This window comes from Staurois parvus, unplaced genomic scaffold (assembly GCF_062004578.1).
Source record: "Staurois parvus isolate SC_StPar_1 unplaced genomic scaffold, SC_StPar_1.0 ptg000143l, whole genome shotgun sequence".
Classification (NCBI taxonomy): domain Eukaryota; kingdom Metazoa; phylum Chordata; class Amphibia; order Anura; family Ranidae; genus Staurois; species Staurois parvus.
The window spans coordinates 872618-900233 of record NW_028317939.1 but is presented as its reverse complement, the minus strand read 5'-3'; the positions used below and the strand labels follow the sequence as shown (position 1 = coordinate 900233).

General features: G+C 41.9%; 1 protein-coding gene across 1 annotated transcript; it reads left to right on the top strand.

The window, feature by feature from the left end:
- Positions 1-3428: 3428 nt before the first annotated feature.
- On the top strand, positions 3429-22541 carry LOC149465125 (vomeronasal type-2 receptor 1-like). The gene is made up of 2 exons (XM_089673609.1): positions 3429-3665; positions 21675-22541. The coding sequence occupies exons 1-2, from the start codon at positions 3429-3431 to the stop codon at positions 22539-22541; spliced, it is 1104 nt and encodes a 367-aa protein (XP_089529735.1).
- Positions 22542-27616: the final 5075 nt, after the last annotated feature.

Sequence of the window (27616 nt, the reverse complement as noted above, 5' to 3'; positions counted from 1 at the left end):
TAAAAGGATGGGAATAGGATTGGGGGGGGGGGGGGGGGGAGAGAAGAGAGAAAAAAAAAAAAAAAAAAAAAAAAAAACAAAAAACAAAAAACAAAAAAAAAAAAAAAAAAACAGAACTACCAGCGGGAGGAGTAGACCAGCTAATCCGCCTAGATATATAAGAAAAAAGGGAGAAGAGAAAGGAAGAGAAGATGGGGGGGGGGGGTTAAAGGGTAACAGAAAAGAGAAAGGAGGGAGTAAAAACAGCCGGCAAGAGTCAGTAAAAGCTCTCCGAGCTTACTGTGTGGGGAACGCAGTGGGCCGAAATCCAAAATAAAAAAGAGGCCCGCCGTACGGGGACCTTAAAAAGTGCAGGGAATGGAGAGGTAGGGCGAGGATAGGGCATGCACAGAGAGGGACTACACCCAGCCGGCGAGGGAGATGTATCAACCCTCACCTGGTAGGACGTATGGCTCAGGATTTAGCGAGAAATTGGGTCAAGAACAGAACGGTAGCCTGCGCTAGGAGGGAAGTGAGGGAAGTGAGACAGGCAACAAGCCATATCAATGTTTGGAAGATACCCATATGAACAAAGCACTACATAGGAATTCTAAAGCGGAAATATAGTGTCACGAGTATACCGTGGTGGAACTACTAGGAATGTCGTCCGCAAAGGTATGGCTTCATAGAACGGTCAGACCGCCCTCTCTTCAGGGAGAGAACAGGCAGTGTCGCACAACACATGAAGTCACAAAATATTGGCAGGTGAACAGTAAGGCATAACATGTGCAGAAAAAAACATACAGCTCAAATATCGCATATCAAAAAAAAAAACACAGTATACTAAATTGAGAACAACTAATATGACAGAACGACCCCCCCCGGCCTGGACTCTCAAGGTACTCCTGGACCCGAGCAGCACCTCATATCAGATAGGAGGAAATGCGTGGGGAGGGAAGAAGAAGGCACAGGCAGAGTACCTACATTGGAGCCTCATCAGAGGCACTCATTAGTATTCAGAAAGTGAAAAAGGATACAGAGCGGGATGGGAGAGACCGATTTCTGCAAGGAGTCTCCTTCCGGAGAGCTCATTGAGGTGATGCTCGTTCACAGGTGCACAGCAACAGCGTGAAGGTTAAAAAAAAAAAAAAAAAAACACAAAAAAAAAAAAAAAAAACACAAAAAAAAAATAAATAAATAAATAAATTATAAGCAAAGGTTTCCCCCCCCCCCCACCCCTCCCAAGCCAAACTCAGCAACCCGCTCATCAGAGTACGTGAAAAAGGATAAATGGTGCTGAGGAACTCTCTTCATCCTCTCCCAACTCGATCTTCCGGAAACGGTGCAAGGCGAGATGAATACGATGCGTGTGGGGGGACCTAAAGTCCTTCATTGGCGAACTCGATATCCTCGGAGGTCCCCAGGATAGGCTCGGAGTCAGCTGTGCAGGAGATGGAAGAGGATCGGAGCCCTCCGGAGTCCACCCGGGGTCTCTAGATGTCAATAGACCTATCAGAGGTGTCATGGAGGAAGTTAAGCACGAAATTGGTTGTAGATCCGATATTCCCGTTGCGAAGCGACAGCGGTGGTGCAGAAAATGGGCGGGTAGAAGGGAGGAACTTATAGGAATATTCTGTGCCAAACAATCATTAAGGGTCAAGAATCGTAGGGATGAGATCTTAGTGGCCCCAGATGCATAGGGCTGCCTGTGTGCAAGAGTACCAATGAGTCCAGTCCAGATCATGTGGAGGGAAGATCCCAGGATGATAGATCAGAAAGCTCCATAAGTAAGGCGAAATGGGACAAGGAATTTGCAGACAAAGTCCGAAGAGTGGCTGAACGGATCGCGAGCAATGAAACCAGCGGTAGCACACAGTAAATTAAGGAAATCAGGACATAATGTAGAGAAGGGTCTCTAAGCTTCATGACGAGGCCTGCGATGAGCAGGAGAGGCCGTCGGGCTGGTTATGCTGGTAGAGCCACCGGCTGGAAGTCTCGGCGGGGTTGCGGGAATCAATCGGCGTCGGCGAGAGCCAGGGCCCTGCCATTCCATCTCACTTGGCATCGGTCTGGATTCCGGAACACCTGGGAGACGCATATTGCTATACCAATCGGGGAGGTCGATTAGTGGGATATCTAGGGAAGTGCAGAAATTAGGCAGATCCTCCGGAACTCGCAGGTAGGCTGTGCGCCCCTGCGCCTGTGCGGAAAGACAAAATGGGAAACGCCACCTATATGGTATGTTATGTGAGCGGAGTGCATCCAATAAGGGGCGAAGTTCCCGTCTTTGTTGCAGAGTAATATTGGAGAGATCCTGGAATAAATGTATTTCAGACCCCTGATATAAGAGGCGCCTTCTGTCCCTGGCGCGCCTGAGGATGTCCTCTTTTAGTGGGAAGCTGACTAGGCAACATATTACATCTCTTGGGGGATCAGAATCTCTGCCCCTGGGACGGAGTGCTCTGTGTGCTCGTTCCAACTCTATAGGCGTGGCCGGCGGGCGACCTAGTAGGTCATTAAAGATCGCCACAACCGTTGTAGAGATGTCGTTCGGTTCCACAGATTCTGGCAAACCACGGAGTCTAATGTTATGTCTGCGTCCACGGTTATCCAAATCCTCTATTTGTCTGTAGAATTCACGGATATGCGATGCGTGTGAGACTGTTGTCTGCTGTATTTCTGCTATGGCATCTGTATTATTGCGGCTAACAAGTTCCACTCCCTCCAGCCTTGTGCCTAAGGAAAGTAAATCCTCTCGCAGATCACTGAGGGCGGTGGTGAGTGTGACTTTAATATCTGCAGCCACCGCCTGAAGATCTCTGAGGGATAATGCCTGGGAGTCAGAGGAGAGGTCATGCTGCGGGACTGTGTCAGTGACATGCTCAGTGTCACTGCTTTGAACACAGGCTGCCGTGGAGGAGGAAGGAGGGGGGGGAGAGGGGGAAGCTGCTTGGGCCCTGTCCCTCTGTTGGGAGCGGAACAGCTCCTGTATATGCCGCGATTGCGGCTGATTAGGGACCCGTGGGGAACGGGAACGGGAACCGGGTGTGTTCCGGTCCGATTTCCCCATGGTCATGTGCCCCTGCCTCACCCGATCCTCCGTGTAGCAGAAGGAGAAGTCCTCGGCCGGCGGGAGCTCCTGTCTTAAGCGGCCATTCCGGATCGCGGCAGACCACGCCCCCCGACAAGCCCTCTTCTATGTCAAAGAAATGTAGGAATGATTGAATTTTACTTTGTGACTCACATAGCAATGTAGAGGGCCACGTAGAGGGCCACCAATCCCACCTAGGCCTACCCTGATGCAGTCGAAATGTGTTCTATGGTTTGCTATAGAAAATTTCTGCTTCAATCCCTGTAGACTCACACAGAACTAATGTGGACCCGTTTCCTGCAGGGTTTACCACAGAGAATACAGACATCTGCTGACTTTTATATTTGCTATCAATGAGATGAACCGCACTCCAAATATTCTGCCCAATGTGACTCTGGGATATCATGTGTACGATTCTTGTGGATGTGTGATTAAAACTATAAAAGATGTTCTACAGATATTGTCTGGTCATACAAAGGAAGCTCCAAATTATTCCTGCATGGAGCAGGGAACCTTGGCTGGGTTCGTTGGAGATCTCGGTTCTGACACCACTCTCCAAATGGCACAGCTGCTGAATCTGTATGGTTACACCCAGGTAAGAAAAGCAGAATTTTCTATTTTATACAAGGCCAGGACAGCTAGCCATCTTATGCAGGGGTGTATTAGCACAAGGCAAACAAGGCATTTGCCTAGGGCGGCATATCTCAAGGAGGGCAGCACTGCCCCTCAGAAGAAGGGACACGCGTGGCATGGGGACCTGGTGGGTTCCGAGATAGGCTGAGGGTTTCATGACGGTGTATGCACAGCCCGACTGTGAAGGTGAGTGTCTTTCTCTCTCTCGCCATGGGGGATGGGGGCTGGTGTATGGGGAGCAGTGGTAGTGGAAGGCTCTCTTGGGTGGGAGGCAGGGGTGTTGTTGGTCAAAGGCTCTCTTTGTGGGGGGCGCCGATTTTTGTGTTGCCTAGGGCAGCACAAAACCTCTATACACCACTGATCTTATGGGGTGCTGGAGCAAAAGGGATTGAAAAGCCAAACCTTTGTAAAGTAATAAATTGTCCTACAAATGCTGTGTTGTCTTGTAATGTACACAACCAATCCTCCTTGCACCCGGCATGTGATATCTACGTGACTGAAATCCTACAGTTAGATGAATCCAGCTCACCAAACTTCACACTTCATTTTCTCTGAGACATCAATGTTATTGTTAGCATAGCGATTATTCCAATGATACCATCTCCTCTTCCTTTTTCTGTTGGGGTACCCCAAGTCTTTGTATTTGGGCTCCTCCTCTTCTTTCTCTGTACCTCCTCCCTGGGCCAGTTGATAGCCTCCCATGGCTTCCAATAGCACCCCTATGCTGATGACACCCAGATCTATCTCTCTATTCATCAACTCACAACCTCAATCTCCTCACACATCACAAATGTACTGACTGACATATCCATATGGATGTCACACCACTTCCTCAAACTCAGTCTTTCTACAACTGAGCTTCTAATAGTTCCTCCTCCCCGATCCCCTCCCCCTGACTTTACTACTGAGACCATTGGTCCCTCTCCACATGCCAGGGTGCTTGGTGTAATCCTAGAATACGACCTCTCCTTCAGCCCCGCGTCCAATCACTGACTAAATCTTCCCACCTTAACCTCCGCAACATTTCCAGAATTCGCCCCTTCCTGACTAATGACACCACAAAGCAGCTTATTCACTTCTTGGTTATTTCCTGCCTTGACTACTGCAACTCCCTCCTCACTGGCCTACCCCTACACAGGCTATCCCCCCTTCAGTCTGTTATGAATGCTGCTGCTAGACCTATACACCTTACCAACCAATCAGCGACTGCTGACCCTCTCTGCCAATCCCTTCACTGGCCTCCACTAACCCAACGTATAAAAATACTAACCACAACATACAAGGCCATCCACAACATCGCCCCGGCTACATCGCCAACCTCATCTGCATATATTGCACAAGCCACCCTCTCTGCTCCTCCCAGTACCTACTGCTCTTCAGTTCCCTTGTTACCTCCTCCCACACTCGCCTTCAGGACTTCTCCAGAGCCTCTCCCATCCTCTGGAACTCCCTGCCCTAGTATATCTGGTTACTAACCTGTCTGCCTTTAGATGAGCCTTGAAAACTCACTTATTAAGGGAAGCCTACCCCACCCCCACCTAAAAACTGTACAGGAGTCACCACCATCAGATCATCCCCCTCAGCTATCACCTTTTTGTACCACCTTCCCCTACCTTTAGATTGTAAGCTCCATGAGTAAGGCCCTCCTATTCCTTCTGTATTGAACTGTATGGTAATTGTACTGCCCCCCTTATATTGTAAAGCGCTGCGCAAACTGTTGTTGCCATATAAATCCTGAAATATAAATAATAATAATTAATAATAATAATAATAATAATAATATACTACAATATTATACTACTACTACTGCTGCTAATAATAATTATAATAATATATAATACTACTACTACTAAGCTACTACTACTACTACTACTACTAATAATAATAATAATACTACTACTAATAATAATAAATAATACTACTGCTATCTACTACTACTACAGTGCTGCTGCTACTACTACTACTACTAATAATAATAAATAATACTACTACTACTACTAATAATAATAATAAATAATACTACTACTACTAAGCTACTACTACTACTACTACTACTACTACTATAATATTATACCACTGCTAATAATAATAATAATAATATAATACTACTACTACTAATAATCAATAATACTACTGCTATCTACTACTACTACTACTACTAATAATAATATATAATAATACTACTACTACTATAATATTATACTACTGCTAAAAATAATAATAATAATAATAATAATATAATACTACTACTAATAATAAATAATACTACTGCTATCTACTACTACTACTACTACAGTGCTACTACTACTACTACTAATAATAATAATAATAATATATAATACTACTACTATCTCCTACTACTAAGCTACTACTACTACTAATAATAATAATAATACTAATAATAAATAATACTACTGCTATCTACTACTACTACAGTGCTACTACTACTACTACTACTACTACTACTACTAATAATAATATATAATACTACTACTATCTCCTACTGCTAAGCTACTACTACTAATACTACTACTACTACTACTACTACTACAATATTATACTACTGCTAATAATAATAATAATAATAATATAATACTACTAATAATAAATAATACTAATAATAAATAATACTACTGCTATCTACTACTACTACAGTGCTACTACTACTACTACTAATAATAATAATATATAATACTACTACTATCTCCTACTACTAAGCTACTACTACTAATACTACTACTACTACTACTACAATATTATACTACTGCTAATAATAATAATAATAATAATAATAATAATAATATAATACTACTAATAATGTAATTCTACTACTAATAATATATAATACTACTGCTATCTACTACTACTACTACTACTACTAATATATAATACTACTACTACTACTCATAATAATAATAAAATACTACTACTACTAATAATAATAATATATAATACTACTACTAATTATAATAATATAATACTACTACTATTAATACCACTACTACCTAATACTAATACTACTACAGTGCTACTACTACTACTAATACTACTACTACTACTAATAATAATAATAAAAATAATAATAATATATACTACTACTAATATCTAATATTTAATACTAATACTACTACTACGGTGCTGCTACTACTACTAATAATATCTAATACTACTACTACTACTACTACTAATAATAATAATAATATAATACTACTACGACTACTACTAATAATAATAATACTATGATTTTCCTGTGCTTATGTATTTTATGTCTTCATTTTAGGATCATGGCATGCATCTTTTCTATACAAAGGATTTATTATCTCATTACAGCAGCATTTTTCTTTATGTTATAACAAGCTATGTACCTTCTTAAATTCACAAAAAAAAAGTCAGGAAAAAAACCCAGAAGCACAAGTTAGGTAATATACAGCATGGGTGTCCAACCTTTTGGCTCTCTTGGGCCACATTGGAAGAAAAGGAATTGTCTTGGGCCGCACATAAAACCACTAACAATAAGAAGAGCTGATGAGCAGGAAAAGTCGGGCAGGAAAAGTCGGGCAGGAAAAGTCGGGCAGGAAAAGTTGGGCAGGAAAAGTCGGGCAGGAAAAGTCGGGCAGGAAAAGTTGGGCAGGAAAAGTCGGGCAGGAAAAGTCGGGCAGGAAAAGTCGGGCAGGAAAAGTTGGGCAGGAAAAGTCGGGCAGGAAAAGTTGGGCAGATCACTATTAAAATAAAAAAGGGCAACATATAAGTAGTGCGATTTTTGACACTGTTACAAATACTCAGATAGCTGGAGTGTTGTAGATAAAGGATCCATTGACATGACACCATGGCCAGCAAGGAAGTAAACCTAACATACAATAATCCCTTTAGGAGTTGCTGAGATTTGGGCCCCTATAGTCCTGCACAGCCATGGAACACACATTTCAACATAGACTTGCACCCAGGAGTCAGTAACCAATCCTTGAGCTTGTTTTGAAGTTTTATTAGGGGATGTGGAATGTGTATGGGGTAGGGGGTGTATGAGATGTCCAATGGAACTGAGAAACTGAGGACAACTTCCTAAACTATGGTTATAGCAAACAGTCTCTTCTGGAGAGCTAGCCAGTGTCTCCTGTAGTACCACCCCAGAGCCCAGATGTTACTCTATATGGCTGCCTGGGGGAATCCCGGGACAGGGGATCAAGTGTCTGCAACATAAAAAAAGGGTAAAAACAGTCCTGGGCTCCCTCCCAGGCTCCTGACCTTCAGCCTCACATCCTCCTCGCCTCTTCTCCAACAACTCTCCTGCAGCTGAGCAGGCGCTCTCACTTTTAAGGGCAGTCCTGACCCCATGACAAGCCTCCCATTGGGGATTGGTCAGGATCCCTCAAGAGTGCAGACCAGCCACACCTTAATTCTGCCCACTGCTTATAGAACTTTCTCCAAAGTTCTAGAGCAAGGGGGAAGTCTCAGAGAGCTGGCTTGTGAGCCTTTCAGCTCTGACCCGAATTTACCCTTCCTTTTACTGCTGCAGCTGGGCTGCTACTCAGCCCCTAACAATTTGAGTCTAGCTCCCCCTGGCTACCTAGAAGGGTGCTACAATTTTTTATTATTTTATAGAGTTATTTAAAAGGTATGTTAATCACTAAACTGCACCAATTGATGCTTTTAAATATTCAATATTATATCCAGTAAGCTGCCACTTTAAATACTATGTCAAACTTTTTCCAAACAACACCACTCCCAATACTGGTGATAATTATGTGTCTGTGATACACTAATTCCTTTTGATAATCTCTATATGCAAACATATTAATACAAAATTTACATAAATCATACGTGACATAAATTATATATGACATAAAAAATAAAAGATTAAAAAAAAATTAAAAATTAAAAAAATATATATAAACATATTGATAATACCAGATATACAGGTGCATCTCAATAAATTGGAATATCATCAAAAATGTAATTTATTTCTTTTTTTTTTTTTTTTTCCAAGAAATTTTATTGAGATATGAAAGGCATAACAAGTCATAAACAAATACGGAACGCAGTCCGCGCGAGTCTTTAAGCATGTTCTCCCGTAACGCAGACGGGTTCAGGACATAGAAGTAAATCGTAGCTCAACCTGAAATACAGTCCTAAGGGGAAGGCACCGTATATACCCATAGCAATGATGTTAGCAGTAAGTAATTTATAGAAATACGGGGTACAATAGTCCTTGTGTAGGGAGATCTAAAGAAACAGGACAGTGAGGTATATAGCAATAGTCGTGTCAACTCAAGGCATATATGTCTTAGGATTCCGTACTTGAACATTATAGATTAGATTGGAGGAGTATTGTTACACCTGTGTGTCTGTAAGTACTCTGTACCTTATGAAAAATATAGTTAGTTAGAATATGGTAAAGAGGTGAAAAAGAGAGAAAGAAGAGATGGGAATGAAATGAGCAAGGGAATGGAGGAAGAGTATGAGAAAAAATATCATAGTGGGGCGAGGAGGGACGTAGGGGACGAATACAGATGAAGAGAGAGAGAGAGAGAGGTAGAGAGAGGTAGAGAGAGAGAAAGAAAAAAAAAAAAAAAAAAAAAAAAAAAAAAAAAAAAAAAAAAAAAAGGGGGGGGGGGGAAGAGGGGGGGGGGGAGGTGAATGGGGGAAGGATGAGGTATATAACTAAATAGGCATAACCAAACCAGTCATATCAGTTAGCAGCTTCCAGGCTGAGACAGATTCAATCATTACTTAGAAATACAATTTCGTTAAAGTCCCGTAATGGAACTATTCCTGAAGTGAACGTTCTAGGGGTTTCCGTGTCACCAAACCTCCTCTCGCTCATTCCTTCATTAGACAATGATAAGTATCGGTAGTTTGGAAATGATTCCAACACGCCCAAGTCTTCCTGAATCTCTCGGGGTGTTCTTTTGCCACTGAAATCAGCTCCTCCATCTCTGCGATCCTGATGATCCTAAGAATCCACTCTCGCACGGTGGGAACGTATTCCGATCGCCAATGGACCGGAATACACTGTCTTGCCGCATTTATCATGTGTAAAGCAAGCGACCTACGATAAGTCCGCACAGAAAGTGAGGAATGATGAAGTAGACATTGTGCTGGGGTAAAGTCTAGGGTGTATGTAGTTACTTGAGTGATTATGTCCAAAACTTTTCTCCAGAAGGGTTGCAGCCGCGGGCAGTCCCACCAGATATGTAGAAGAGTACCTGTTGCCCGGGAACATCTCCAGCATAGATCTGAGGCGTTAGGATCAAATTTACTAACCCAAGACGGAACTCTGTACCATCTGGAAAATAATTTATAATTGCCTTCTTGTGTAGAGACACAAATGGAGCCTTTATGCATATGGTCGTAAATGTGGTCCCAGTCCTCTGGTGAGATTTGAAGTTGTAGGTCACGTTGCCAGGCTGAACAGGTCTTCCGCGAATGAGATGTGTTAGTACTTTCAAGATAGGAATAGAGCTTAGATATAACATGCCGCTGGGGGATGTCCGTAAAGCAGAGCTTCTCAAATGCAGTAAGCGGTCTTGAATAGTCTTTTAGATGTGGGGAGTTACGTAAGAAATGGTGTATTTGTCTATACATCCATGGTGTTAGTGTAATGGATGGCCACGTCTTTGCAATGTCTTCTGTAGATAAGAGGCTAGAATCTTTGAAGAATTGACCCACTGTAAGACTCTCATCACGGCCATACCCAGCGAGAAAGGTCGGAGAAATCCCTGGAATAAAGTCCGGATTCAATTTGATCGGAGTAAGAGGGCTCGGAAAGGAAGATAGTTCTTTTTTCTGGAACAACTGAGCACTACAGCATAGAGTGGGACCTATAAGTGGGTGTTCTCGAAACTCGGAAGGGACGTGAGAGGTAATTTATTTCAGTAGTTCAATTATAAAAGTGAAACTCATATATTCTTTAGATTCATTACACACAGAGCGATATGTTTCACGCATTTCTCTGTTTTCATTTTGATGATTATGGCTTACAGAGAGTGAAAACCCAAAATGTATTATCTCAGAAAATTGGAATATTGTAAAAAAGTTCACTGTTGTAGTCTCATGAAGGTTTATTTACTAAAGACCGAAAGTGCAAAATCAGGTCCACTTCACAGAAACCAATCAGCTTCCAGGTTTTATTGTCAAAGCTTAACCTCTTCCAGTCCGGACACTTTCCCCCCTTCCAGTCCGGACACTTTCCCCCCTTCCAGTCCGGGCACTTTCCCCCCCCTTCCAGTCCGGACACTTTCCCCCCCTTCCAGTCCGGACACTTTCTCCCCCTTCCAGTCCGGACACTTTCCCCCCCTTCCAGTCCGGACACTTTCCCCCCCTTCCAGTCCGGACACTTTCACCCCCTTCCAGTCCGGACACTTTCCCCCCCTTTCCAGTCCGGACGCTTTCCCCCCCTTCCAGTCCGGACGCTTTCCCCCCTCTTCCAGTCCGGACGCTTTCCTCCCCTTCCAGTCCGGACGCTTTCCCCCCTCTTCCAGTCCGAACATTTCCCCCCCCCTTCCAGTCTGGACACTTTCCCCCCTCTTCCAGTCCGGACGCTTTCCCCCCCTTCCAGTCCGGACGCTTTGCCCCCTTCCAGTCCGGACGCTTTCCCCCCTCTTCCAGTCCGGACACTTTCCCCCCCCTTCCAGTCTGGACACTTTCACCCCCTTCCAGTCCAGACACTTTCCCCCCCTTCCAGTCCGGACACTTTCCCCTCTTTCAGTTCGGACACTTTCCCCCGCTTCCAGTCCGGACACTTTCCCCTCTTCCAGTCCGGACACTTTCCCCTCTTCCAGTCCGGACACTTTCCCTTCTTCCAGTCTGGACACTTTCCCCTCTTCCAGTCTGGACACTTTCACCCCCCTTCCAGTCCGGACACTTTCCCCCTTCCAGTCCGGACACTTTCCCCCCCTTCCAGTCCGGACACTTTTCCCCCTTCCAGTCCGGACACTTTTCCCCCTTCCAGTCCGGACACTTTCCCTCCCCCTTCCAGTCTGGACACTTTTACCCCCTTCCAGTCTGGACACTTCCCCCCCCCCCTTCCAGGCCGGACACTTCCCCCCCCCCCTTCCAGTCCGGACACTCCCCCCTCTTCCTGACCAGGGCAATTTTCAGCTTTCAGCGCTATCACACTTTGAATGACAATTGCGCGGTCATGCAACACTGTACCCATATGAATTTTTTAGCATTTTTTTGAGACAGACAAAACTTTATTTTGGTGGTATTTAAAATGTCCAAAAATTTTGAAAAAAAGTGTTTTTCTTATACAATTTTGCAAATAAATAATACTTCATCATACATCTTGGCCAAAATGTATTCAGCTATCTTTTTAGTACAAAAAAAAATAACCCAAATTAGTTTATAACCAAAAATTTTCATTTTTAAACATTTTTTATTACATTTTTATTTTTTTTTTATATTATTTATTTAATTTTATTTTTTTTTTACATACTGTCACCCAGACGGTGGCAGGGGGCGGGTGGCTGTTTATAAACGGCCTCCCCGCACCCTGCTTGTGCGCGCTCCCCGGGAGCACCGTAATCCGGTGCCTGCTGAATCCTCCGGACACACTTTTGGGGGGGTGATGAAGTATTTTTTTTCTTTTACACTGATTGCTTTTATATAGGATGTAAAAGCAATCATTTCTCTTTCTCTTTGTCTGCATTCCTTCAGCCATTGAGAACTACTGACTGAGCTGTGAATAGCCCTGTACCATATGACCTCTGTGATCATTCACAGATTTCACATGTAGTAAGCAATGCTGGCAGAAGTGACATCTTGCTTACTACTTTGCATGTGATCACTGATTAGCCAATCAGTGGTCACATGATCGGGACCTCGTACAGCGGTCCCGTCCGACGATTGATGTTTTACTGTGTCCGGAGGATTCAGCAGGCACCAGATTACGGTGCTCCCGGGGAGCGTGCACAAGCAGGGTGCGGGGAGGGTGTTTCTAGACAGGTTAATTTGGTTTTTGATAGTTGGCTAACTGGCTGACAGTTTGAACTGGCTTTACTTATCCCCCTCTGTTGATAAGATGTACATATCCTTGTTCCTTGCCAATAATAGCTGCTATTAGATTGGGGTAGGCTGGCAAGTTGAACTGGATAGTTCTACTTTTTTGGAAATTTTTCACATAGTGACAGCCCCCCATGTTCACTGTTTAACCATTAGCCGCCCGGCCAATGGCTGTTTGGCGGCTTCAGATGTGCCTCTTCATTCCGGGTGCATGCCATTTGGCGTGCTCCCGCACATGCGCAGTTTGCGGTAATGCAGAGCGGCGCAGCAGCGGGATCTGTCACCGGCCGTGCACCTCGGACACGGCCGATGACAGATCCGAGTACCGGCTCCCGTTGCTGGTACCATGTGACCTGCTGTGACCAATCACAGCAGGTCACATGACAGTTGTATACAATGGATGGCTTCATTCATGATGCCATCCATTGTATACTAGTGCCTAGCTGTGAATGGTCACAGCAGGTCACATGCACATGTCATGTGATTAGCTGTGACCAAATCACAGCTAAGCACAAAAAAAAAAAAAAAAAAAAAAAAAAGCTGAATGAATCGATGTCATTCAGGTAAATGCTTGCTTATAGCAAAGTAATTCTTTGCTATAAGCAAATTGTGTAAAAAAAAAAAAAATACTGATCACTTCCCCAAAGTAGTACAGTGTTACTATGGTAACATTGTACTACTTTGGTCATAGTAAAATATAAAAAAAAAAATCTTAAAAAAAAAAAAAAAAATTTAATAAAAAATTAAATATAATAAAAAAAAAAAAATATATATATATATATTTTTTTTTCATACTGTCACCAGTCAGTGTCCCTGTTAACCGCCATGCCAGTTATATGATGACGCTGTACTGCACTGGTGACAGTATGTAAAAAAAAAAATAGTGAAAATAATTTTTTTAATTTTTTCATTTTCCGAAAAATTATGACACAAAAATACAACTTCAAAAAACTTGCCATTCCTCTTATGAAGTACGTCGGACTGTCTACTCTGCAAAAAGGGGTCATTTGGGGGATATCTGTACCGTCCTGACATTTGGGGGATATCTGTACTGTCCTGACATTTGGGGGATATCTGTACTGTCCTGGCATTTGGGGGATATCTGTACTGTTATGACATTTGGGGGATATCTGTACTGTCCTGACATTTGGGGGATATCTGCACTGTCCTGACATTTGGGGGATATCTGTACTGTCCTGACATTTGGGGGATATCTGTACCGTCCTGACATTTGGGGGATATCTGTACTGTTCTGACATTTGGGGGATATCTGCACTGTCCTGACATTTGGGGGATATCTGTACTGTTCTGATATTCTTGGACCTCAAGAAATTAGATTGGCTGTCAGTACTTCAGGATTGATCAATTTTCAGATCTATACCATAGTTTGTGAACTCTATAACTTTCCTACAGATAAATAATACTTCCTAATTTGGGTTATTTTCACCAAAGACATGGAGCAGAATACATCTCGGCCTAAATTTATGAAGAACAATTATTTATTTGTAAACTTTTATAACAGAAACAAAGAAAAATGTGTTTTTTTTTTCAAAATTTTTGGTCTTTTTTTGTTAATTTAGCAAAAAATAAAAACCCCAGCGGTGATTAAATACCACCAAAAGAAAGCTCTAGTTGTGTGAAGAAAATGATAACATTTTAGTTTGGGTACAGTGTTGTATGACCGCGCAATTGTCATTCAAAGTGTGAGAGCGCTGAAACCTGAAAAATGGCAGGAAGGGGGTAAAAGTGCCCGGTATTGAAATGGTTAAAAAGCCAGTTATAGACCTGGGCAGGTGATCAGTTTTTTCTTTTTTCCATTTATAAACATCCACCCGCCCCTGCACTGCCACCGTCAGGCCGTTTATATACAACAGTTGGTCGGGAAGTGGTTAATAGACCAGGCTGAGGTTAGAAGCCGATTGGCTCCCATGCAGAGCTGCCCAGATTCTGAGTGAACCAGTTTTAGTAAATCTCCCTCCTGGTGTCACACTCTAATCAGCTAATTGACTCAAAACACCTGTAAAGGTTTCCTGAACCTGTAATGGTCTCTCCCCCTCGGGTCACACGTGTGTGGGTGGTGCCGCTGTGGATCCCCATGAAAATCCGTGCAGCCGCACCACCCGCACAGAAAAGGGTGGACACTCGGGCAGGTGCCATTAGTTCTAGTGACACGCCACCCGCACTGGGAAACGCAACTGTACTGGGAGCCTCGGCTGCGTTTTACAAAGAAGTGCCGGCACTTCTTCCCTGCGTGTCACGGGCATGGGAGTCCATTCAAATGAACAGGATCTCGTGCCCGAGCAACATGCGGCCCTCAGGAACGCAGAGATGTTGTGATGGATTTGGTAAAATGCCTATTCTGTTTTCTGTTTAAAATATACATTTTATACATATTTACTGTTATACTTTTTTATATTTCTAAATATATGTGTTGTGTGTATATATATATTTTGTCTGCTGGGCTTTGCAGTCCTCCTTAACTTGTTTTGCTCAGAGCGATGCTCTCAACCCCTCCCTTCGCACTGAGAGGACCTTTTACTTTGGGAATGTGGGGGGGGGGGGGGGGGGGGGTGAAGAGATAACGGGATGAGAAGCAAGCATCAAGTTTCTACATTTCTCCTAAATTTCAACCAAGCAAAATGTGCCTTTCAGAATGTGACTGTATATACGTAATAGTGACGTGTACTCTATTGTTGTCTATGTATAAAAGGTTAAGCACCGCCCTGCAATAAACAGAGATGAGATGATGTGAAGGTGGTTGTCCTGGACAGTTGTCCGTGTAATTATTTTCCGGCACGCAATCCATATCTCAAAATTAGGAACAGCAGCAGAAATCCTACCCTGAGCCCGATTGTGGTTCTCACAACCTTTTTAATGTGACCCGGGGGTTAGTCTGGTTCAGTAGGTTACAGTCTTTGGGAGGATAGAAGATTGCCAATGACACCCTCCACAAGGAAGGTAAGTCACAAAAAAGGTCATTGCTAAAGAAGCTGGCTGTTTTTTTATTTATTTCAGGTACTTATATAGCGCCATCAATTTACGCAGCGCTTTACATATATATTGTACATTCACATCAGTCCCTAACCCTCAAGGGGCGTACAGTCTAAGGTCCCTAACCCTCAAGGGGCGTACAATCTAAGGTCCCTCACCTTCAAGGGGCATACAATCTAAGGTCCCTCACCCTCAAGGGGCGTACAATCTAAGGTCCCTCACCCTCAAGGGGCGTACAATCTAAGGTCCCTCACCCTCAAGGGGCGTACAATCTAAGGTCCCTAACCCTCAAGGGGCGTACAATCTAAGGTCCCTCACCCTCAAGGGGCGTACAATCTAAGGTCCCTAACCCTCAAGGGGCGTACAATCTAAGGTCCCTCACCCTCAAGGGGCGTACAATCTAAGGTCCCTAACCCTCAAGGGACGTACAATCTAAGGTCCCTAACCCTCAAGGGGCGTACAATCTAAGGTCCCTCACCTTCAAGGGGCATACAATCTAAGGTCCCTCACCCTCAAGGGGCGTACAATCTAAGGTCCCTCACCCTCAAGGGGCGTACAATCTAAGTTCCCTCACCCTCAAGGGGCGTACAATCTAAGGTCCCCAACCCTCAAGGGGCGTACAATCTAAGGTCCCTAACCCAAGGGGCATATAATCTAAGGTCCCTAACCCTCCAGGGGCATACAATCTAAGGTCCCTAACCCTCCAGGGGCATACAATCTGAGGTCCCTAACCCTCCTGGGGGGTACAATCGCAGGTCCCTAACCCTCAAGGGGCGTACAATCTGAGGTTCCTAACCCTCAAGGGGCGTACAGTCTAAGGTCCCTAACCCTCAAGGGGCGTACAATCTAAGGTCCCTAACCCTCAAGGGGCGTACAATCTAAGGTCCCTAACCCTCAAGGGGCGTACAATCTAAGGTCCCTAACCCTCAAGGGGTGTACAATCTAGGGTCCCTCACCCTCAAGGGGCGTATAACCTAAGGTCCCTAACCCTCAAGGGGTGTACAATCTAAGGTCCCTAACTCACATAATACATACACATATTAGGGCCAATTTAGACAGGAGCCAATTAACCTACCAGCATGTCTTTGGAGTGTGAGAGAAAAACAGAGTACCTGGAGGAAACCCACGCAGGCACAGGGAGAACCTCCAGGCAGGGGGTGCCGTGGTAGGGATTCAAACCAACAACCCGAGTACTGCCAGGTGGAAGTGCTAACCATTCAGTCATTGTGCTGCCCGACCAATCACTGTGATAGTCAATCAAAGGCTACCACAGCCATCAGGTGACTTGAAATTGTGAGTTCCGAATCCCGATCATTAGTACGGGACTTGGGGCTCTCAGTGACACCCGGAACTTTGTGCTGGGAGCGCGCCATGAGACTATGTCTGGAGGAAAAGCGATTCCATCTCTAAACACGGAAAGGTTTCTTCACAGTAAGAGCTGTGAGAATGTGGAATAGACTCCCTCCAGAGTTGGTTGTGGCCAGCTCAGTGGATTGCTGTAGGAAAGTCCTGGATTCTTTCTTGGATACACAGAATATAACTGGATATAACATTTATAGGGAAAGTTGATCCAGGGAATATCCGATTGCCTCTCGGGGGATCAGGAAGGAATGTTTCCCCTGCAGGAGCAAATTGGGTCATGCTTTGCTGGGTTTTCTTTGCCTTCCTCTGGATCAACTGTGGGTGTAAGATTGTGATCCGGAGGTTTTGTGTTTGTGTGGGTGTCAGGGGCACACTGACCATTTAGAAACTCAGGCACTGCCCAAGGGCCCGGGGTCAGTATGGGGACCCATGAGATGCCCCCAGTACCTTTATATCCACATATAAAAAATATCCAATAAAAAAATCTAATTTCTTCATAAATTTAGGCCGAAATGTATTCTTCTACATGTCTTTGTGAAATTGATATAATTTTGTTTCATTTTTTTTGGTGGTATTTGATCATCACTGTTTTATTATTTTTTATTATATAAAGCAAAGAAAAAATAAAGACAATCATTTTTACTTTTGGCTATACAACATATGCAATAAAACTTTTAGGCTACAATGTATTCTTCTACATGTCTTTGTGAAATTTATATAATTTTTTTTTCACACAAATAGCGCTTCCTTTTGGTGGTATTTGCTCACCACTGTTTTTTTTATTTTTCATTATATAAGAAAAGAAAAAAAAAATATTTTTTTACTTTTGGCTATAAAACAAATCCAATAAAACATTTAAAAACTCAAATGTTTTCCATAAATTTAGGCCAAAATGTATTCTTCTACATGTAAAAAAAAATTCCAATAAGTGTATATTGATTGGTTTGTGTGAAAGTTATAGCGTCTACAAACTTTTTAAATTTATTTATTTTATACTAGTAATGGTGGTGATCAGCAACTTATAATGGGACTGTGATAGTACGATGGGCAATCTGACACTAAATGACGCTGAGTGGGAACTGACTAATCACACCGATACAGTGTCACTGTACTAATGACACTGGCTGGGAATGAGTTAGCATCTATTGGCAATCAAAGGGTTAAATGTGTGCCTACCAATGTGTAATATGTGCTGCTTTTACTAAGTGATGTGTCTCCCACATGGAAGAAAAATATATTTTAAACATATTTTTTTCATATTCTTCCCAAATATATTGACATGTATGTATATATATATACAGTATCTCCCAGAAGTGAGCCCCCCCCTCACATTTGTGTAAATCTTTGATTCCATCTTTTCATCTGACAACACTGAAGAAATGACGCTTTGCTACAATGTGACGTAGTCAGTGTACAGCTTGTATAACATGGAAATTTGCTGTCCCCTAAAAATAACTCAACACACCGCCATTAATGTCTAAACCGCCGGCAACAAAAGTGACTCCACCCCTAAGTGACAAGGTCCAAATTGGGCCCAAAGTGTCAATATTTTGTATGGCCGCCATTATTTTCCAGCACTGCCTTAACCCTCTTGGGCATGGAGGTCACCAGAGCTTCACAGGTTGCCACTGGAGTCCTTTTCCACTCCTTCATGACGTCATCACGGAGCTGGTGGATGTTAGAGACCTTGGCTCCTCCACCTTCCGTCTTCCACTCCTCCATGACGTCATCACGGAGCTGGTGGATGTTAGAGACCTTGCGCTCCTCCACCTTCCATTTGAGGATGCCCCATAGATGCTCAATAGGGTTTAGGTCTGGGGACATGCTTGGCCAGTCCATCATCTTCACCCTCAGCTTCTTTAGCAAGGCAGTGGTGGTCTTGGAGGTGTGTTTGGGGTCATTATGTTGGAATACTGCCCTGCGGCCCAGTCTGTGAAGGGAGGGGATCACGCTCTGCTTCAGTATGTCACAGTACATGTTGGCATTCATGGTTCCCTCAATAAAATATTCTTCCCAAATATATTGACATATAAACTGTAGCTCCCCAGTGCCGGCAGCACTCATGCAGCCCCAGACCATGGCACTCCCACCATCATGCAGCCCCAGACCATGACACTCCCACCACCATGCAGCCCCAGACTGTGACACTCCCACCACCATGCAGCCCCAGACCATGACACTCCCACCACTATGCAGCCCCAGACCATGACACTCCCACCACCATGCAGCCCCAGACCGTGACACTCCCACCACCATGCAGCCCCAGACCATGACACTCCCACCACCATGCAGCCCTAGACCATGACACTTCCACCACCATGCAGCCCCAGACCATACAACTCCCACCACTATGCAGCCCCAGACCATGACACTCCCACCACCATGCAGCCCTAGACCATGACACTCTCACCACCATGCAGCCCCAGACCATACAACTCCCACCACTATGCAGCCCCAGACCATGACACTCCCACCACCATGCAGCCCTAGACCATGACACTCTCACCACTATGCAGCCCCAGACCATGACACTCCCACCACCATGCAGCCCTAGACCATGACACTCTCACCACCATGCAGCCCCAGAACATGACACTCCCACCATCATGCAGCCCCAGACCATGACACTCCCACCATCATGCAGCCCCAGACCATGGCACTCCCACCATCATGCAGCCCCAGACCATGACACTCCCACCACCATGCAGCCCCAGACTGTGACACTCCCACCACCATGCAGCCCCAGACCATGACACTCCCACCACTATGCAGCCCCAGACCATGACACTCCCACTACCATGCAGCCCCAGACCGTGACACTCCCACCACCATGCAGCCCCAGACCATGACACTCCCACCACCATGCAGCCCTAGACCATGACACTTCCACCACCATGCAGCCCCAGACCATACAACTCCCACCACTATGCAGCCCCAGACCATGACACTCCCACCACCATGCAGCCCTAGACCATGACACTCTCACCACCATGCAGCCCCAGACCATACAACTCCCACCACTATGCAGCCCCAGACCATGACACTCCCACCACCATGCAGCCCTAGACCATGACACTCTCACCACTATGCAGCCCCAGACCATGACACTCCCACCACCATGCAGCCCTAGACCATGACACTCTCACCACCATGCAGCCCCAGAACATGACACTCCCACCATCATGCAGCCCCAGACCATGACACTCCCACCATCATGCAGCCCCAGACCATGACACTCCCACCACAATGCAGCCCCAGACCATGACACTCCCACCACCATGCAGCCCCAGACCATGACACTCCCACCATCATGCAGCCCCAGACCATGGCACTCCCACCACTATGCAGCCCCAGACCATGACACTCCCACCACCATGCAGCCCCAGACCATGACACTCCCACCACCATGCAGCCCCAGAACACGACACTCCCACCACCATGCTTGACTGTAGGCAAGACACACTTGTCTTTGTACTCCTCACCTGGTTGTCACCACACATGCTTTTCAACATACAGTATATGTATATATAAAAATATATTTTGATATATATTTAATACGGCCAGAATTGTAGTATTTCAAATATATGTCAATATATTTGGGAAGAATATTTTTAAATTATATTTTTCTTCCATGTGGGAGACACAGGGCTCTGTACTGTCATTCGTTAAGCTGATCAGCAGGTCCTGGCCATAAATCATTGTGTATGTGTAATATATATAAAAAAATAAAATTAAAAAAAAATATATATATATATATATATATATAATTTATTTTTTTTCATATATTGAATCTATATTTACTGTATGTTGAAATGCATTTTTTATATATTTCTAAATATATGAAAATATTTTTAAAAACACATTTTCAAATATACTGTATGTCTTTAAAAATACATTTAATCTACATCTTTGGGATGCATTTACAAATATATGTTAAAATTACTTTTTTTATATTTTTATAAAAATTTGAAGACTATATTTAAAAAAATATATATATTTTGAAAAATATTTTTCATATATTTTGTAATATATAAAAACACATTTCAACATACAGTAAATATATATTCAATATATATAAAAAAAAATATATATATATATATATTTTTTTTTTTTAATATAGTGAATACGGCCAAAATTGTAGTATTTCAAATGTATGTCAATATATTTGGGAAGAATGTTTTTAAAAAGTATTTAAAATATATTTTTCTTCAATGTGAGTAGAGCCACAACCTGTTGAGTCATCCAGTTGACCTTAAATAACCCAACCTTAGGCTGGCCATACACTATACAATTTTCTGTCCAATTTCCTTTAGATTTACTTTCAACTATGTAGTCGGCCTGATTGGATACAATTGACAGTGTTGTTTAGGTTTGACCTCATATTATATGGTTTTTGGTAAATCTAAACCAAAAATCTCAAGAAAATTGTATAATGTATGGCCATCGTTAATCACAGACTCACACAGGAGTCATCCACAATGATTTTGCCTGTAGCACTATCCTATTAGCGCACTAGAGGGCGCTACGTCTAATTAAAAGAACTAAAACATTTGAAAGCTTAGAATGTCTGTAGGATGAGGTTGCTCGTTACTAAACAGACAATTTTCTTTCTTTGTAGATTAGTTATGGAGCGAGAGACACTTTACTGAGTGATAGAAGAACGTATCCAACCTTTTTCCGGACAGTTCCGGATGATGAGCTGAAATATTTGGCCATAGCGAAGTTACTGGAAAGGTTGAGGTGGAACTGGGTTGGGATCCTCACATCTGATGATGAATACGGAGAGAGGGAGATCCAACAACTCGGAAAACATTTATCCAATCGTGGAATTTGTATCGAATTCAAGATTCTGATGACTAAAGAGAATTGTATTAAAATTCCTTTAGAGCTGCGGACCTCAACCACAGAAGTCCTTATTATTTGTGGCTCAGTCACTATGCCTTATTACAAGTTTTTATTGAGGAACGCCCATTATTACACGGTGAAAACATTCATTGTACCAGATTCTTGGTCAATGAGCGCACCATTTTTTAATTTCTTTAACTGCAGCTTGGTGTTTACGTACTTCCATTTCAACATCAAAGGATTGCAGAAATATTTTGATAGTTGTAAGCCATCCAGCCGCCCAGATGACCCATTGATGGAAGATATTCTCATATCTGAATATGGATGCTTTTCAAAAAACCGCATTAAAAATTCTCTGATTCCACGCACGACTAGGAGGCCTCTTAAGAAATGCGATCTGGAGAGACTTTCATTGAATTTAAAGTTTTCCGATAATAAGACACCTTTTAGAGTTTTTTCTGCAGTCTATATTTTGGCTCGAGCCTTGCATGACATGTATTCCTCTTTAAAAATAAACAACAAAAAAGCTAAAATAGATTTACACACAATAAAGTACAAGGTGAGTGCGAGAGAATACAAAAAAGTAGAAGACCATTGTCCATTGTCCAAAAAAGTAGAAGACCATTGTCCAAAAAAGTAGAAGACCATTTTCCATAAAAAGTAGAAGACCATTGTCCAAAAAAAGTAGAAGACCATTTTCCATAAAAAGTAGAAGACCATTTTCCATAAAAAGTAGAAGACCATTGTCCAAAATAAGTAGAAGACCATTGTCCATTGTCCAAAAAAGTAGAAGACCATTGTCCATTGTCCAAAAAAGTAGAAGACTATTGTCCAAAGAAGTAGAAGACCATTGTCCAAAAAAAGTAGAAGACCATTGTCCATTGTCCAAAAAAGTAGAAGACCATTGTCCAAAAAAGTAGAAGACCATTAGAGAGACTTTCATTGAATTTAAAGTTTTCCGATAATAAGACACCTTTTAGAGTTTTTTCTGCAGTCTATATTTTGGCTCGAGCCTTGCATGACATGTATTCCTCTTTAAAAATAAACAACAAAAAAGCTAGTCCAAAAAAGTAGAAGACTATTGTCCAAAAAAGTAGAAGACCATTGTCCAAAAAAGTAGAAGACCATTGTCCAAAAAAAGTAGAAGACCATTGTTCACAGTCCAAAAAAGTAGAAGACCATTGTCCAAAAAAGTAGAAGACCATTGTCCATTGTCCAAAAAATTAGAAGACCGTTGTCCAAAAAAAGTAGAAGACCATTGTCCAAAAAAAAGTAGAAGACCATTGTCCAAAAAAGTAGAAGACCATTAGAGAGACTTTCATTGAATTTAAAGTTTTCCGATAATAAGACACATTTTAGAGTTTTTTCTGCAGTCTATATTTTGGCGCGAGCCTTGCATGACATGTATTCCTCTTTAAAAATAAACAACAAAAAAGCTAGTCCAAAAAAGTAGAAGACTATTGTCCAAAAAAGTAGAAGACCATTGTCCATTGTCCAAAAACGTAGAAGACCATTGTCCATTGTCCAAAAAAGTAGAAGACTGTTGTCCAAAAAAGTAGAAGACCATTGTCCATTGTCCAAAAAAGTAGAAGACCATTGTCCATTGTCCAAAAAAGTAGAAGACCATTGTCCATTGTCCAAAAAAGTAGAAGACCATTGGAGAGACTTTCATTGAATTTAAAGTTTTCTGTAAATAAGACACATTTTAGAGTTTTTTCTGCAGTCTATATTTTGGCTCGGGGCTTGCATAACATGTATTCCTCTTTAAAAATAAACAACAAAAAAGCTAAAATAGTCTAAAAAAGTAGAAGACCATTGTCCAAAAAAAGTAGAAGACCATTGTCCATTGTCCAAAAAAGTAGAAGACCATTGGAGAGACTTTCATTGAATTTAAAGTTTTCTGTAAATAAGACACATTTTAGAGTTTTTTCTGCAGTCTATATTTTGGCTCGAGCCTTGCATGACATGTATTCCTCTTTAAAAATAAACAACAAAAAAGCTAAAATAGTCCAAAAAGTAGAAGACTATTGTCCAATTAAAAGTAGAAGACCATTGTCCAATTAAAAGTAGAAGACCATTGTCCAATTAAAAGTAGAAGACCATTGTCCAAAAAAAGTAGAAGACCATTTTCCATAAAAAGTAGAAGACCATTTTCCATAAAAAGTAGAAGACCATTGTCCAAAATAAGTAGAAGACCATTGTCCATTGTCCAAAAAAGTAGAAGACCATTGTCCATTGTCCAAAAAAGTAGAAGACTATTGTCCAAAGAAGTAGAAGACCATTGTCCAAAAAAAGTAGAAGACCATTGTCCATTGTCCAAAAAAGTAGAAGACCATTGTCCAAAAAAGTAGAAGACCATTAGAGAGACTTTCATTGAATTTAAAGTTTTCCGATAATAAGACACCTTTTAGAGTTTTTTCTGCAGTCTATATTTTGGCTCGAGCCTTGCATGACATGTATTCCTCTTTAAAAATAAACAAAAAAAAAGCTAGTCCAAAAAAGTAGAAGACTATTGTCCAAAAAAGTAGAAGACCATTGTCCAAAAAAGTAGAAGACCATTGTCCAAAAAAAGTAGAAGACCATTGTTCACAGTCCAAAAAAGTAGAAGACCATTGTCCAAAAAAGTAGAAGACCATTGTCCATTGTCCAAAAAATTAGAAGACCGTTGTCCAAAAAAAGTAGAAGACCATTGTCCAAAAAAAAGTAGAAGACCATTGTCCAAAAAAGTAGAAGACCATTAGAGAGACTTTCATTGAATTTAAAGTTTTCCGATAATAAGACACATTTTAGAGTTTTTTCTGCAGTCTATATTTTGGCGCGAGCCTTGCATGACATGTATTCCTCTTTAAAAATAAACAACAAAAAAGCTAGTCCAAAAAAGTAGAAGACTATTGTCCAAAAAAGTAGAAGACCATTGTCCATTGTCCAAAAACGTAGAAGACCATTGTCCATTGTCCAAAAAAGTAGAAGACTGTTGTCCAAAAAAGTAGAAGACCATTGTCCATTGTCCAAAAAAGTAGAAGACCATTGTCCATTGTCCAAAAAAGTAGAAGACCATTGTCCATTGTCCAAAAAAGTAGAAGACCATTGGAGAGACTTTCATTGAATTTAAAGTTTTCTGTAAATAAGACACATTTTAGAGTTTTTTCTGCAGTCTATATTTTGGCTCGGGGCTTGCATAACATGTATTCCTCTTTAAAAATAAACAACAAAAAAGCTAAAATAGTCTAAAAAAGTAGAAGACCATTGTCCAAAAAAAGTAGAAGACCATTGTCCATTGTCCAAAAAAGTAGAAGACCATTGGAGAGACTTTCATTGAATTTAAAGTTTTCTGTAAATAAGACACATTTTAGAGTTTTTTCTGCAGTCTATATTTTGGCTCGAGCCTTGCATGACATGTATTCCTCTTTAAAAATAAACAACAAAAAAGCTAAAATAGTCCAAAAAGTAGAAGACTATTGTCCAATTAAAAGTAGAAGACCATTGTCCAATTAAAAGTAGAAGACCATTGTCCAATTAAAAGTAGAAGACCATTGTCCAAAAAAAGTAGAAGACTATTGTCCATTGTCCAAAAAAGTAGAAGACCATTGTCCAAAAAAAGTAGAAGTCCATTGTCCATTGTCCAAAAAAGTAGAAGACCATTGTCCAATTAAAAGTAAAAGACCATTGTCCAAAAAAGTAGAAGACCATTGTCCAAAAAAGTAGAAGACCATTGTCCAAAAAAAGTAGACCTTTGTCCATTGTCCAAAAGAATAGAAGACCATTGTCCATTGTCCGAAGACCACTAGTAATAAGAAAACTGAAGTATGACAAAAAGAAGGTAGCGCTACACCCGTAGGAATACTGTCCAGGTTCCTCCACAAACCTTTCCCTGCAGCCAGGCACTCAGCACATTCACTTCAATGGCCAGTCTAGGGAGGTTGTTTTTATGTTTTTTTATTTTTTTGGAGAACTTGGATAGGGTTGAGGGGAATTAGGTGGAATTCTCCAAAGACAAGAACTATGTGCAAACGAGGACTTAGATATTCTTCAGGCCAAGCTATAAAAGTTAGGGACTTTAGATTGTACACTGCTGGAGGGTTAGGGACTGATGTGAATGTTTAATTATTACACGGTGAAAACATTTATTGTACCAGATTCTTGGTCAATGAGCGCACCATTTTTTTATTTCGTTAACTGCAGCCTGAGGTTTATATATGTAAACCCACATGGAAGAAAAATGTATTTGAAATATATTTTTAAAATATTCTTCCCAAATATATTGACATAAATTTGAAATACTACAAATATGTTGATTGTAATCAATATATTTCAAAATATATTTCAAGAAATAAAAAAAAAATATATATATATATATATATATACACTGTATGTTGAAATGCGTTTTTATTACAAAATATATGAACAATTTTTAGAAACATACATTCCCATACATTAAAAATATATTTAATCAACATTTTTGGAATGCATTTACAAATATGTGTAAACATATATGATAAAATGACTTTTTTATATGTTAAAAAAAATGTGAAGAATATATTTAAAAAAAATATACATTTTAAAAATATTTTTTATATGTTTTGCAATATACAGTGGGGCAAAAAAGTATTTAGTCCGCCACCAATTGTACAAGTTCTCCCACTTACAGAGATGAGAGAGGCCTGTAATTGGCATCATAGGAAGACCTCAACTATGGGAGACAAAATGAGAAAACAAATCCAGACAATCCCATTGGCTGATCTGGAAAGAATTTATTTGCAAATTATGGTGGAAAATAAGTATTTGGTCACCTACAAACAAGCAAGATTTCTGGCTCTCACAGACCTGGACCTTCTTCTTTAAGAGGCTCCTCTGTCCTGCACTCATTACCTGTATCAGTGGCACCTGTTTGAACTTGTTATCAGAATAAAAGACACCTGTCCACAACCTCAAACAGTCACACTCCAAACTCCACTATGGTGAAGACCAAAGAGCTGTCGAAGGACACCAGAAACAAAATTGTAGACCTGCACCAGGCTGGGAAGACTGAATCTGCAATAGGCAAGCAGCTTGGTGTGAACAAATCAACTGTGGGAGCAATAATTAGAGAATGGAAGACATACAAGACCACTGATAATCTCCCTCGATCTGGGGCTCCACGCAAGGTCTCACCCCATGGGGTCAAAATGATCACAAGAACGGTGAGCAAAAATCCCATGACCACACGGGGGACCTAGTGAATGACCTGCAGAGAGCTGGGACCAACGTAACAAAGGCTACCATCAGTAACACACTACGCCGCCAGGGACTCAGATCCTGCAGTGCCAGACGTGTCCCCCTGCTTAAGCCAGTACATGTCCGGGGCCCGTCTGAAGTTTGCTAGAGATTGTTTGGATGATCCAGAAGAGGATTGGGAGAATGTCATATGGTCAGATGAAACCAAAATAGAACTGTTTGGTAGAAACACAACTCGTCGTGTTTGGAGGAGAGAGAATGCTGAGTTGCATCCAAAGAACACCATACCTACTGTGAAGCATGGGGGTGGCAACATCATGTCTTGGGGCTGTTTCTCCGCAAAGGGACCAGGACGACTGATCCATGTACAGGACAGAATGAATGGGGCCATGTATCGTGAGATTTTGAGTGCAAACCTCCTTCCATCAGCAAAGGCATTGAAGATGAAACGTGGCTGGGTCTTCCAACATGACAATGATCCCAAACATACCGCCCGGGCAA